The sequence below is a fragment of the Cornus florida genome, unplaced genomic scaffold (assembly GCF_030987335.1).
Source record: "Cornus florida cultivar Cherokee Brave unplaced genomic scaffold, ASM3098733v1 CherokeeBrave_3.0.0_Hap2_scaffold_30, whole genome shotgun sequence".
Classification (NCBI taxonomy): domain Eukaryota; kingdom Viridiplantae; phylum Streptophyta; class Magnoliopsida; order Cornales; family Cornaceae; genus Cornus; species Cornus florida.
The window spans coordinates 99,240-112,172 of record NW_026775805.1 but is presented as its reverse complement, the minus strand read 5'-3'; the positions used below and the strand labels follow the sequence as shown (position 1 = coordinate 112,172).

General features: G+C 46.3%; 1 protein-coding gene across 1 annotated transcript; it reads right to left on the bottom strand.

Moving 5' to 3' along the window:
- Window positions 1-7,233: 7,233 nt before the first annotated feature.
- Window positions 7,234-12,477, bottom strand: LOC132291053 (NADH dehydrogenase [ubiquinone] iron-sulfur protein 2-like). The gene is made up of 5 exons (XM_059790206.1): window positions 12,213-12,477; window positions 12,092-12,171; window positions 10,690-11,164; window positions 9,501-9,776; window positions 7,234-7,552 (listed from the first exon to the last, which is right to left on the bottom strand). Exons 1-5 carry the CDS (start codon window positions 12,475-12,477, stop codon window positions 7,290-7,292), a joined length of 1,359 nt encoding a protein of 452 aa, XP_059646189.1. The 3' UTR covers window positions 7,234-7,289.
- Window positions 12,478-12,933: the final 456 nt, after the last annotated feature.

Sequence of the window (12,933 nt, the reverse complement as noted above, 5' to 3'; positions counted from 1 at the left end):
TTGATTTAGAGAAATGGTTACTCGTAATGACATCATGTACGTTGTGCATGTTTTAAAAGTGAATTTATGGCCAAGAAAAGAAAGCCACACGCTAGATAGTTACTACCTTAGAGCTTGCCAAAGACTTGGTGCGTTCGGACGGGAAGAGGTCTACCCAATGCTGGAAAAGCAGAAGCACTATGGAAGGGGTTAATTCACAATAGACGGGTTGTTCTAGTCGGGCAAAGCCCAAGAGGTAAGGGTTAGCGATCAGACAGGTGCATTCCTTCTTTTTCACAATAGGGAAAGTCTTGCTTCTTGCTGTGCTAGCTGGCTTCAAATTGGGTGCGGAATGGAGTCAGCTTTGTCAGACTTGGTTGATGGTAAATTGGCAGCTACAGTGCATCGATTTGATCAGCATTTTCCGTTTCGAAAGAGAGCCTCGTTTTCTCTTTCCATTCCAAAGAGGAGATTCTGTTGTTGTTCCGTAAATCAAGCTATGAATTTCCATCACAACTAGTTCCATCTCATAGGTTGCCTGAAGTGAGAATGATGTCGCTCTAAAGCATGGCTATTTTACTCTTCCTTTAAACAAAAAGGCAAGGTCAGTTACAAAAGATCAGTCAGATTAAGCACAGTTTCACCCTCTTGACACATATGTATTTCTTTAGATAGATCTAATGATCATCAGCGAATTCGAAACAGCTATTCTTTTGCATAGCTGCTGTAGAGTGCTTTCTTCTATGGATAGGCTTGTCTGGGAGTCAGTGTTTCATCTATCTAAGCGAATCAGAATTCATTCATTCGTTGCAAATCTTCATTCATTGGTAGACTCAATTGCCTTAATAGGAGCTTTCTCATCAAAAGATCAATGCTATTCTAAGGAAATATGAATTCAAATAGCTCTTTTTTGCATCACAAAGTAGGTTCTTCATTCGTTCTTATCTCCTCTCCTTTGAACGCTTCTTCCTCCCCTTCACTTTGAGCCGCCGCTTGTTAATTTGAGTCTGTCTAGTGGTGGGGCCGAACATCCTTGCCCTTCGTGTTTGATCGGCGCGGTTCTATGTGTGAACCACCCTTCTCCGCGGTCTCTAACCGACCCCTGCGGTCTATTCCCGAACCGGTGTTCTCCGTCTAAGGTTACCCAATCCATTCACTAGGGTTCCGCCCCCAACACTCACTGCGTGTCACGTGAGCGCGCTCTTTTCTTTCTCTTCAATGGCCCTTTTCATTAGGGCAAATCCACTTAAGAACCTCCGATGAGATGGATTGGGAGTTAGCACGACTTGTTCCTGTTCTTTCTTTAGAGGAAAACCTCCGAATTGATGATCTATAGGGAATCCGACTAAAGATGTCTTTCCTTTTGTTTGTGACGATGTAAACCCAGCCTACGAAGCAATGTTTGATGAAGTGGGATAGAGGCTAGAAACCCAACCGGTCGCTCTCGATGACGCTGCCGTCTCTCCGGCTCAGTAGCCAGACTCCTTCTTTCCTTAGACTCCAACACCAGATAGGAAGTCAGTTTCTTCGAGAAGCTGTTTCGTTGGCTCTAGAATGAATGAGATTTCGTGGGTTGAGCGATCAGATGTCAGCCTAAGAATTCCGTTCCTATAGATGCAAGCCGGTCATCTGGCTCAAGAGTCACAGGCTAACCTTCAAGGGGGATCTTACTCATTTGCTAATAGCTCTTAAAGGAATGTCGTCGTATCTGCCTCGTCCCAGCTATTAAACAAAGTAGGAGCTGCTGCCTCACCTTCAAGAGCAAAAACACCAAGCAATGAGGATCAGACCGTTCTCCGGCTCTAACGGACTCCTTGTCTCTTCGATCGAGAAGTCCCCGAAATCAAACATGGATGGAATGGCTATTTCCTGTCGCTTTCAACGCTTGTGGTGTGGGCGCCACTAGGCACACTCACCTGCGCTTGGGGATTTCTCTTTTAGCCCTTAGTAAGCGAAGGACGGGAACCTGTACAACGTAATATTGCATTCTTGTTTACCCGTTCAGGCTAGAAGGAGTTGCGCGTTCAGGCCAAGAAAACTCGAAAAAGACCGGCGTTCGGAAATGTTCCGTCTCTGGGCGCGGCTCTCCCAAAGGATTCAATCCCGCCTCGCTTTCGTCGCCTAATTCCGGTGATCTTCTTTGATTTGCTATTCAGTGTCGATCAATTCGATTCTAAATGGTGTAGATTGCTTCTTTCCCCACTCGTTTGGGAAAACGAAAATGGGTTTAGGTAACTTACGTGAAGTCGTACCTACAGGCTTTATTGAAGACTTTTCTGATAGAGTTGCCCGGCCAAACAAATAACCAGTTCCTCATAAACGGAATGAAGGGACATAAACGAAAGACACTTTTGCTGGTATCTAGCGTTCAGCGCACTAGCGGAGAGAGAAGTTCAGATTCATTGATGAATTTAACTTCCTTTCTTTGAGCCCAAGAGGCTTCCTTTTCTGACAGTAGAGGAGAGAAGACCCAGCTCAGCTGGCCGGAGAAGGATTCCTTCGCAACTGTAGAACAAGACTTTCTCGATCGACTTTCATTGTAAACCCGAAGTTGTTGATGTAGGCTAAAGGGGAATGCCTCTGTGTTTGGTGTTAAAAAGGAATCGGCGAGGGCTTTTTGGCTTAGCCACGCCGAGCGTCGTTCAGTTTCTGTGTATTATTGATAGCATTTTCTTGTGGTGCCCTTGTTCTATCATAGTTGCGAAGGAGCTGGACAAGGAGGGTCAATACCACTCTCTTATAATAGAAAGTTAACCAACCTTACTTATAGCTATGGACAAGGTCAGGATCGATGCACCTACCGGTTATAAAGGTTCCCGTTCCTCCCTTCCCGACCTCTCAGAGAAATATAGAACTTGATTAGTATTCTATGGCCTATTTTCTCTATAAAAAGAAGCCATGTTGTGAAAGCTGTCGAATAGGACCCCGCCTCTCCTGGTACTGGAACCTCAAGGATATTCGTCTCCTTGAAGCGCTCTTGCTTTCTTAGTCGCTAGCTCTATGCTTAAGACAGGCCTGCCAAGTCTGTTAACTCCATCTTGACTTCATAAGAAAAGGAATGGATACGAGCTCTGAACTTTCAACTTCTATTATATTAATAGAAAAGGTTCGTATACAGACTGAACCCCATTCGAAGAAAGGAAAGTACACATAATATAGAGATATGTCCTGTAAGAAAGAAATGATTCTCAAAAAGCTTTTCCTGACCTGTATAACAATTCGTTCTACTGCCTCAGATTTTGAACCGAACTAAAATGCATCTCGTTCGCTTCTCTCCTTCCTGCTACGTCTCTTCAGTGCAGTCGACTGTTAGTCGAGCTTGCCGGTCTCTATTCGCCATTTGATACCGAGAGCGATGCCTCACTTCACACTTGCTATACATTTGCCGTTGGTGCAACTACATAAACCCCAACAGGGTACATAGAGTACGCATAGATAGGCTCATTTCATTGATTCGACGAATTCTCTTCTTTAAGAGTCGCTAGAATGGGGAAGTCCATCTTTACGAGAGAAAGCTCCTGAAACAGGCGTACTACTTTCTCAAACCTTTCTTTCATCTCTCTCTGAAAACCGCTTCTCAAAATGCGTAGTTTTGATTCCCTTTGCCTTTCACAAACAAGCAAGATCCAAATGAGCTGTAGTTCAGTAGCAATATGAGTTTCTTTTCTTCCCAGCGCCCTTAACAAAATAGAATCTAAAAATGAGTTTCTAATCCATTGATTGGGGGAGTCTCGAGAAAGACAATCAGACATAATACAAGTTGAATTCAAAGGGTTAATCGAAGCAAACCTCCTGTCTTTCCCAAGCATTCCCTTGAAATTGACTATAGTAGGTAGTCAACGGAGTACGGGAATGAACTGCTCCACCACTTCCGCCAGTACGCTGCTCGCTTGTCTTGAGAATGTGAGAACAAGGGTTGGTGGAATCTAAAACTGGACTGTGTTCCGGCGAAGTCGCCTCTGATTCTGACCGAGGTAAAGACGGAACTTTCTTAGTTGTGGCATGCGGTGCTAGGGATAGCCTCGGGAACACCCGCGTCTTCTTATGGAACTCAACCGATCGATAAGGGCACAACCATTCGAATTCTTGGTTTTACCTTGTGAATCTTATGAGAGAAGAAAGGAGATGGAATGAAATTCTGAAACTATAAGTACGAGACGAGATAGGAGTCATTCCTGTCGGGGAAGCGAGGAAAAGCCTACGACATAGCAGGGGCAGCTACTACTAACAATATCTATCTGCCTATCTGTAGTGAGGCTGTAGCTCCTAAGCAAGAAGGAGATTCTACTATACTATATATTATCTTCCTATCCGTTAGGATATGAAAGTAAAACCCGCGCTATTCCTTGATTGCACGAACAGGGCATCCTCTTTATCGAAGTGGTTTGGAAACATCTACTTTACTGACTCCTTCGACAGAACACAGGCAAGTTGGAGAGCAAGGTGGCTATGGCAAAACTAGTTCCACCCGCGAGGGAAGCTTGGCACATGAACATTGAGTCCTAGGGCTTAAGAATGTCTTCCAATTCCATTCCTTGTTGTACGCGAATCTGATGAAAGGATTGACACGACTATAGATACCTGCTGTGGGTCCGAGACCAGCTACAGTTTAGCGGGTGCAACAATATGTACCTTGGGATGAGAAAGGAATAGTTCAACTTCTTCTTTTGGTATGATCTTCGGTGTCATAATAAGGATTAGCTGACTTTTTCGCTTTCACCATTTTGAGTTGGATTTCCCTCATAGTCCTTTAGAGGAAATGAGGTAGAGAATCTTTCGTAAAACCGCGCTTCCAAGCCAACAAGAAAAAAGCGTGGATTCTTTGCTGAATGATTCCATGTGCCTAGAGCGTGCGGAACTGATATAAGCGACAGGTTGCTTCATTCATTTCTTCCTATAATCTTCCCCTATAGACTCTTTATATGTGAACCTTCCAAGTGATTTACCTCTCCCAATTCAAGGTGGGATTGATCTATCAAAGACGAAGAAATCTCTTGGCGTTGCAAGCAAGAAAAATGAGTGGCTATAGATTGCTGTGGAAGCCCTAATTCGTACGAAGATCAGAGAGTGAAGTATTTCTTCGTGTGTGACTACATCTACTTCCTACCCTTTGTCATTGTTTGCTTCTCTTTATACATGAAACGTGGAAAGTGATTTCACTGCCCTCTCCAAATGCAAGACAAGCGGTAATCTATCGCAGAAAAAAGAAGAAAATAGAGAGCATTGCATACAAGGATTCTCCAAGGTTCTTTTGGTCCATATGTTCGAGCAAATTCGTTGATGATTTGATGAATGAATGCTATAGACTCGTTATCCTACCCATTGGGACTACTGTGCTCTCACAAAATGGAACGTCAGGTCACGCAAAAACTGGTTCACTTTGAGTTGCATTTAGCTCGTCGCTCTTTAATAGAAATGAATACCTAAAATGAGTTTCTAATCTTCCTAACATAGGCGAAGAATTTACTTTCTCATTTGCCTCAATCAATAGGGGATGTAGGACTGACGTTTGCTTTTGCTGTTGGTGGTCACTCTACGAAGCTCGCCCGAGACTCCACCTAAGGTTGCTCCGACGCCGGTTCTTTCGTTCTCATTTTGAACCCGACCCTTTCCGCCTAACTTGAAGCATCAACAAGGTACGATTTGAACTTCAAAATTGGTTGTTTTTGACTTCCATTTTGAGTTGGAAATCACTCGTAGCCCCTAAGGGAAAACAAATACCGAAAAGAAGTTTCAGATCTTCCATATGAGATCGATCTTCTAATCATAGAAGAAAGCAGCTCTAATTGAGCATTTATCTCTCTGTTGAAGTATTCCTGGGATTGTCACTTTGAGACTTTCAGTGTTGAACAAATGGATCAAACATACTTACGCGAGGGAAAACTGACTACGAGACTAGGCATGTTCAAAGATTACAGAACTGACAAATCCATTAGAGCGAAGGGTTCGCGTAACTTGACCTAGATTGACAACATGAATCTCCTTGCAAACAGATGAGAAGGCAAGCCCTGGATCAGGTAAAATAGAAAGTCAGTTTTGACGTCAATTTGGAGTTGTTTTGCTTCCCTGTCCCTTTAATGCAAAATCAGAAAGAAAATCAGTTTCCAATCTTCTGATTCGTCTGGATGTGGGCGGATCACTTGCTGGTCCAACTACCTGTTTGCCTTCATTCTTGAAATCCCTAGACCATTCCTATGAGACTCAAGATCAAGGACCTCATTCCGTGGATGATAGACAGTCTCTTCTCAGCCAAGCAAAATCAGAAAATACTGGACAACCCAAGGAAAGGATGTGAGACTAACGTGTACAAGGGTCAGCCCTCACATTAGCTAACCAATTCCAAAAGTGCTAATCAAGCCTGCCCGCGTCCTATGAATTGTTGTTGTTTGGGATCGGATCCCCTTTCAAGGTGAGGCAAGAGTGCACAATTTTGCGTTGTTTTTCTTCCCCGAGCCTTTAACAAAAAGCAAGAACCAGCAAATAAAGATACACTAATTCAATAAGGAAGTGAGCAGACTGACTGCTAATCCTTCGCACATGAACCATAAGCTAACCGCTTAGCAAGTTTCCTGCTTAATGCGACCACCTATTTCATTTGATTATTTAGTAGAAAAGGGCTCTACCGCAGGAAGATACCTACTTGTTTTATGCATCTCCTGTTGTTGTAAAGATTGAAGATTATGGGCAGGCATAGAAATTCCCATGTAAGGATATGGTGGTCTCGAGTTTAGGCCTCCTAACAGTAGCGTGTGACTAGGTCTTGCTTGAGGAATAGTCTGACACAAGTAGCTTGCATAGCCTTGTCGGCTGCTTCTTGCTGTTTTTTCCCTCTCCTTACCATGTCTAGCCATCCGTATCATACCTTTCGCTTTCCCCTTTCCCATGAATTCAAATAGCCTGGTTTCCTAAAGTATGAGGTTGCCTCCTATTCTCGTACCGCTAATAGAAAAAGCCCTGACTTCAATACTCATCTTGAAAACAAGTGCAGACAGGCCTTTCTGCCTTCGCTGCGGTATGCACAAAAATCCTATCATTTCATTGTGCGCTGTGGCGGCTCCTTTCGTTTTAAATGACTCTAAACGAGAGGCTCTGTCACTTCTCTATACTATATACGCTGTTCGACTGAACTCGTTCTCGTTTTGTCTCCGCAGAAGGAGAACTTCAACAGAAAGCAAATTCTTCGATCTCCATTTCGGGCGTATGTAATTCGTTCATCTCTAGTCCTGAGGATATATGGGTAAGTGGAATCTATCCAGTTTTTTGGCTCGCAATAAAAAAAAGCTAGGTTCCTGATCTAGCAACTCGTAGTCCTATCTATCCACCTCTCCAGACACAATATCTTGAGTACCTATGATGGTGACCACATCCGCTGGCATGTGATGTTTGGCCATAGAATCGAGTCCTTGTGAATGGGCAGAGCCAGGTGCTCTTATTTGACGACGGTAGGGACGATTGCTTCCATTACTGACTAGAAAGACACCAAATTCTCCTTTAGGTGCTTCTACTGCGGTATAGGTAGAAGAAGCTGGTACGGAAAAACCTTCTGTATAAGGTTCGAAATGGTGAATTGAGGTAGAGTAGACCGATGATCCTTTAGTCATTTGGCCGGCTATTGAAAGAAAAAGCTTGCATCTGCTCCCCCTATATATATATAACCGGTCCCATCTCTCTCCAAACCTAACGTGGTAGTTTCCCATCATAGGGCTCTCTATCTATAGATTAATCCATTACCAAGGAGCTAATTCGTTCAGAACTCAGTTGACTGCTTCTATAGATAAGTCGGAGCGTCCTTGGCTCAGCATTATAGCACATAGGGCTTCGTCGCTACTACATCGATTCGCTAACTCGAAGCGCCTCGCTATGAGAATGACGCTTCGCTAACGCCTTGCCTTGTCATCTTTGCTACCGACGCTTCGTTCCGCTTTGCTAACGCTCGGCTAAAAGTCTTGAACCTTAGCGCGTTCGCTTTCTCAGTAGCAAAAGCGCTTCTCTTTGCCCCTTAAGTAGAAGGACAAGAAAGAGATTCTTGGTGGTTGTCTTGCTCTCGCTTCCTCATCTGCGCTCATCAAGCCAACTTTTCTCTTTGGGAGGTGAAACAGCGGTTGAAGCGGGCATTTCGAAATGACAGCATCGAAGATATATTTCTCTATATACACGGTTACGGTTATCCCCGACTGCGTTCCGTAAAAAGTGGCCCAAAAAATAACACAAGCCTACCAATACATAGTATAAAGGATGATGGATATGGATTAGAAAAGGGGGCAGGCACTCTTGTGTTTCAACCCCACTATACTATGAATAGTTGTGGGGCACTGTTTACAGCCTCTACGATAAGCAAGTGAATGGGGCCGGTGCGTGGCGAACGGAAGGGTTCATCAAGCCATTTTCGCCTCAACTCCCTAAATAGGAAGATGGTTTACAAATAGGGGGAAATTGCTTCGCACCTGACTGTGATAGCCCTCTCGATACCTTATTGGGGCGCTTTGTAACTAGTGGCCGTTTTCCCGTCGCGTTAGCGTTTTCCCAGTGCTAGGAGCCCCGACGAGGAAGGTGTTAGTGGTTTCTCATTGGGTCAAATAATGCTAATCCCTCTTTTTGTGCTACTCCTACTCCTAGGGCGGGAATAAGATAAGAAAATGCGAAGCGTTCTCTTGCCAACCTGTTGCTTCTAAAGACTGCCCTCTCTCGGCTGTATGTTGGTCCAGCCTACTACGAGGATCCCGTATCCAGCAACCCAACCTATACAAAGGGCATCAAATCCCCCAGGCAAACAAGCTTCTCAATACATTGGTTGTAATATAATGAATATGGAGTCGATAAGGAGCTATGAAGCTTACCGCTCCGTGGGTATTATGAAAAAGGGAAGGGGCTTTTTTCAGCTGGTGCGCAGGAGCGCACTTCTGTTTTCCCTTTACTAGTAGGGGGGTCCCGTGGTTCCTATGCCGCCGCGTTTCCCGGTCCTTTTCTTTTAGTGCTTCGACCCGAAGCGATAGCTTCTAGCTAGTTCAGTGGATAAGATGGCTGCGCTCCAGCTCACTCAAGAATTGGACGGCAGTGGTCCTTAGGCAAGCTCGTTCTGATCTTGGACGCAGTACATTGGAATCCTGAAGCACCACCACGAACGCTACCGCGCGTCCGCCTGCGTGCGGTACGGTAAGGCACCACCCTGTTGTGCCAGCAGCCAACTCAGGCGTGTCAGCTTCGTTATCCTCATCAAGCCACTTACTTGATGTCTAGCTTCCCAACTGGTATATGGTTCCTTTTCCCCCATATCAATGAAGAAGGGAGAAGTCAGTTGATTCTTCCGAAGAACCTACTACAGCGAAGCGCTATGCCGGGGCGGGGGGACGGGAAAAGAAACGGCTCCGAAGAAAGAAATTGGGGTTCCCAATGCTTCTCCACGCCCAACGAGATGCGCTAACCTCGGGATGCTTGACTCCTAACCCCACAAGGTTCCGAGACGGAGCTTAACCTGAGTCTCGGTTAAGAACGGCGATGATCTCAGTTTCACACGGCGCACGATTCCATGGATAGTTTCATTCGAGATCGTGATGGAGGACATAGCTTACGATCATCGGCTTTGATCATGCCACTAGGCATTTGATTAGGACATTGCACAATGATCCGAACACTTTGTCGCATCTCTTCGATACGAAGTAAGTAACGATCATAGCGATCTCCTCTGGTACCTACTGGTACGTCAGGATCCGATTGGTCATGAACATCGTAAGGTGCTGCTTTTCGCGAATCCCAGCATACCCCTGGTTGGGATGGGTAGGCCCACCACTTCACTTTCACTTAGGCCTGGGCCAAGTCAGTGGGGGGGCCCTGTCGGGCTCCTTCCCCCCCCAAAAAAAACAAACTGTACGTGAGAGTTTCCCTTCATACGGCTCGAAGCATTCTCAGATGCCCCGAGAGGCATCCTTTCCTTGTTTGTTGGGTTGGTTCACGCGCGCGCAAACGAGCACCGGCCACACCAGCAGGAAACTATGACCAATAGAGTCAGACACTTAGCTACATCCGCACGCAAAAGGAATGTGGTTCTGGTTGAGGCTTTCTTTCCCTTATTAGTAAAGAGGGCGCGGGACGTTCTAGGAGTCCGTGCCTTCCGTTGGAAACACTTTTGGAATCCTTGTATGCAAAGCTCTATTGCTTCTTCTTTTTTATGAGCCAGTAGCAAGACCAAGAAGGCGAGCGGATCTGTTTTGATCAAGGAAAAAGCCCAGTCAGCCACCAACTCGGTGCAAGTCACGTGACCTACAGCTCGGCCTTCGCTTTTTGAGGCTTCCTATACCCACATCTCTATGTGCCCGTAGCACTTCCATATGGAGAAAGATAGGCTTACCATGTTCCATCAATAGCACCTAACCTATGCCGATTTTGGCGGACCGTGCTCCACCCCGGTGAACTCATGCGGTTCCGACGTGCCCAGAGGCCATAGGCGAATCCGTTCACGGTCCGTAGGACCAACACCATTCGAAGGTGGGTGGCCTGCCTAGAACAGTCCATGTTTGACTGGGCTTACACACATTCGCTCACTTACGCTGTCCCCCCTCAGCTCACCCTAGCCCCTGGGCCTTTTGCTCTTCTAACGTCAGCTCCAAGGCTTCACACCAAGTCTTCACTGACATAATATGCATGCTTAAGTAGGGTCAGGCAGAACCGTTGTTGCCTGATGGGAACTTCCCCCATATTGCTATCAATGTCTTCATGTCGCACGACCTCTTAACATTACACCACTGAATCCCCAATCCTTTGCTTGCTGCGCAGTGACAGTACCAATATCCACTAATCGTTGTTTCCAGATACGGTTGCCGGTTGACATCTCTTCTAATTCGTCGATACGAGAAGCAAATTGTTGTGTGGAGGAATCAATATCTCGACATAAGCCAAGAGGCAGATCTTGTGCCACTCCACCTGGTCGTATGAAACTGGCATGCATTCTGGCTCCCGAGACTCTTTCATAGAATTCCAACAATTTCTCCCGCTCCTCAAAAGCCCACAGGAACGGAGTTGATGCTCCCACATCCATAGCATGAGTAGTTAAAGCAAGTGAATGATTTGAAATTCGAGTGATTTCACGGAATAAAACTCGTATATATTGAGCTCGTAATGGTACCTCGCAATTCAAAAGTCTCTCTACGGCTGAAGAATGAGCGTGTTCTTGGGCCATCGTAGAAACATAGATAGGGTCGACGACGGAACGAAGAACGAAACTTGACGACAGCTTTTTCGTACACGTTCACTTGCATCACATACACAAGTGCTCTCTGAACCGTGCAATAAGGTCACCCATAACACGGCTCTCCCACTGGAGTGACCTTAGCCCCAGGCCATGCTATTCCATAATATTGGAAAAATGTCAGCGTAACGTAACAACTAGTATTGAAAGCTGGCCGACTTTTGAGGGAGGGAAAGCCTTTTCAATAGGAGCCCTACTTTCCAATCACTAAGAAAAAAGAACAATCAAAGCCCTATTATCGTTGTAAAGCTTCGTCTGTGATTTTGCCGGACCCATGGGAGTTTACTCGAACCATTCCCCAGTCTCCCGCACTGCTCAAGTCAGTGTGCGACTCCTACTGAGGACCTCCTTCCCTTCTGCCCACTCTCCGTTCACACGGTTCTCAAAGCAGAGGAGGAAGGGTGGGCAGCAGAGGTACCACGAGCCCTCTGTCCCACACATCTATCCAGAAGCAAGTGTAGTTCACCGGTTCCACCGAATGCTCCTATCTCTCGGCAAAGATCGTGTGAGTGTGCAGTTATGCTTCAGATGCTTCGCCATAGAATAGATCGACCCAGTTCCCATTCTTTTCCGGTGTACTCGCTTTATATCTCCGACACACAAGGAAGGACGCGGTGGGAAGGAAGCAGCCCTAGCCTCTGTCCGGCCGATCATTCCGCTGGCATCTCGCATTCACGCCCCCGTTTGACTGCCGCTCGGGGATGTAGTTGTAGATACGTTAGTCTTAGTGGTGGCTCCACCTGTTATCTCCTTCTACGACATGCTGTTGTCGTCGCCATATTCAATATGTCACTTAGTCATCTCTGCCTCGCTGCGGGTCAGCACCTCCGAAAGAAACGGAGGACTTCATTCAGTGACCCCGCGATCGCCCTCTGAACGATCAGAATAAGGTAAAGCTTGAAGATAAGTTTTGTACTCTATCAATTTCTCAGTCCCTCTAGTCGGGTGGGCTTAGGCCGCTTTTTCGACCAGATCCCCCTAAAAACCGTACGTGCGGGTCTCCCCGCATGCGGCTCACGCCATTCGAGGTGGCCCAGCCCAGCATTCATTCGAAAATCCTGTAGTGAAATTGAGACTGCTCGACCTCGGAAGCGAATTCGCGTGTAGGCAGCGCTGTCTGTCGTACCGTTGACTCTATCTATGAATTTCATTTGCTTTATTACATTATTGATATAGGCTCGCTCCCTCTTTTTCCAAGAATTCATGCACTTCCCTTGACTCCATAGGGCCTTCTCTAATAGGGAAAAGCCAACCATTTCCGTCAAATGACCAGGCCTCCCCTGGCTCTTCCACCCGTCCGGGCTCCTTTTCCTCCCTATGCTATGCTCCCCGGCGCAGGCCTACCACGCTTCGCGCCTGCGGCGTTTTCGCCAGACGGTCTTTGGCCAGTAGTGCCATCCTCCCCGCTGGCTGTATGGGCGGGTTGTCCTAGTTCTGTTAGGCTATGGATTACAGGAACAAATCACGTTGAATGGAACAGCAGGCGGGTTACACGTTCCACTGTGCCGAGATGTGAGGTGCAGGTGGTGATGATCACCCCGGGGTATGCGCTAGCGCCCTTGACAGGCACTCCAGAACCCGTCAACGCTTGTGAAAACCCGGGTCTCGGTCGGTCCTCCATTCATCCGACCGGAGGTGTGGATAACGAGGCCACCTTCACAACCTTCTCCCTTCTGTCCCTATGTTGTAGTAAGGTAGGGCGGTGAAATTTA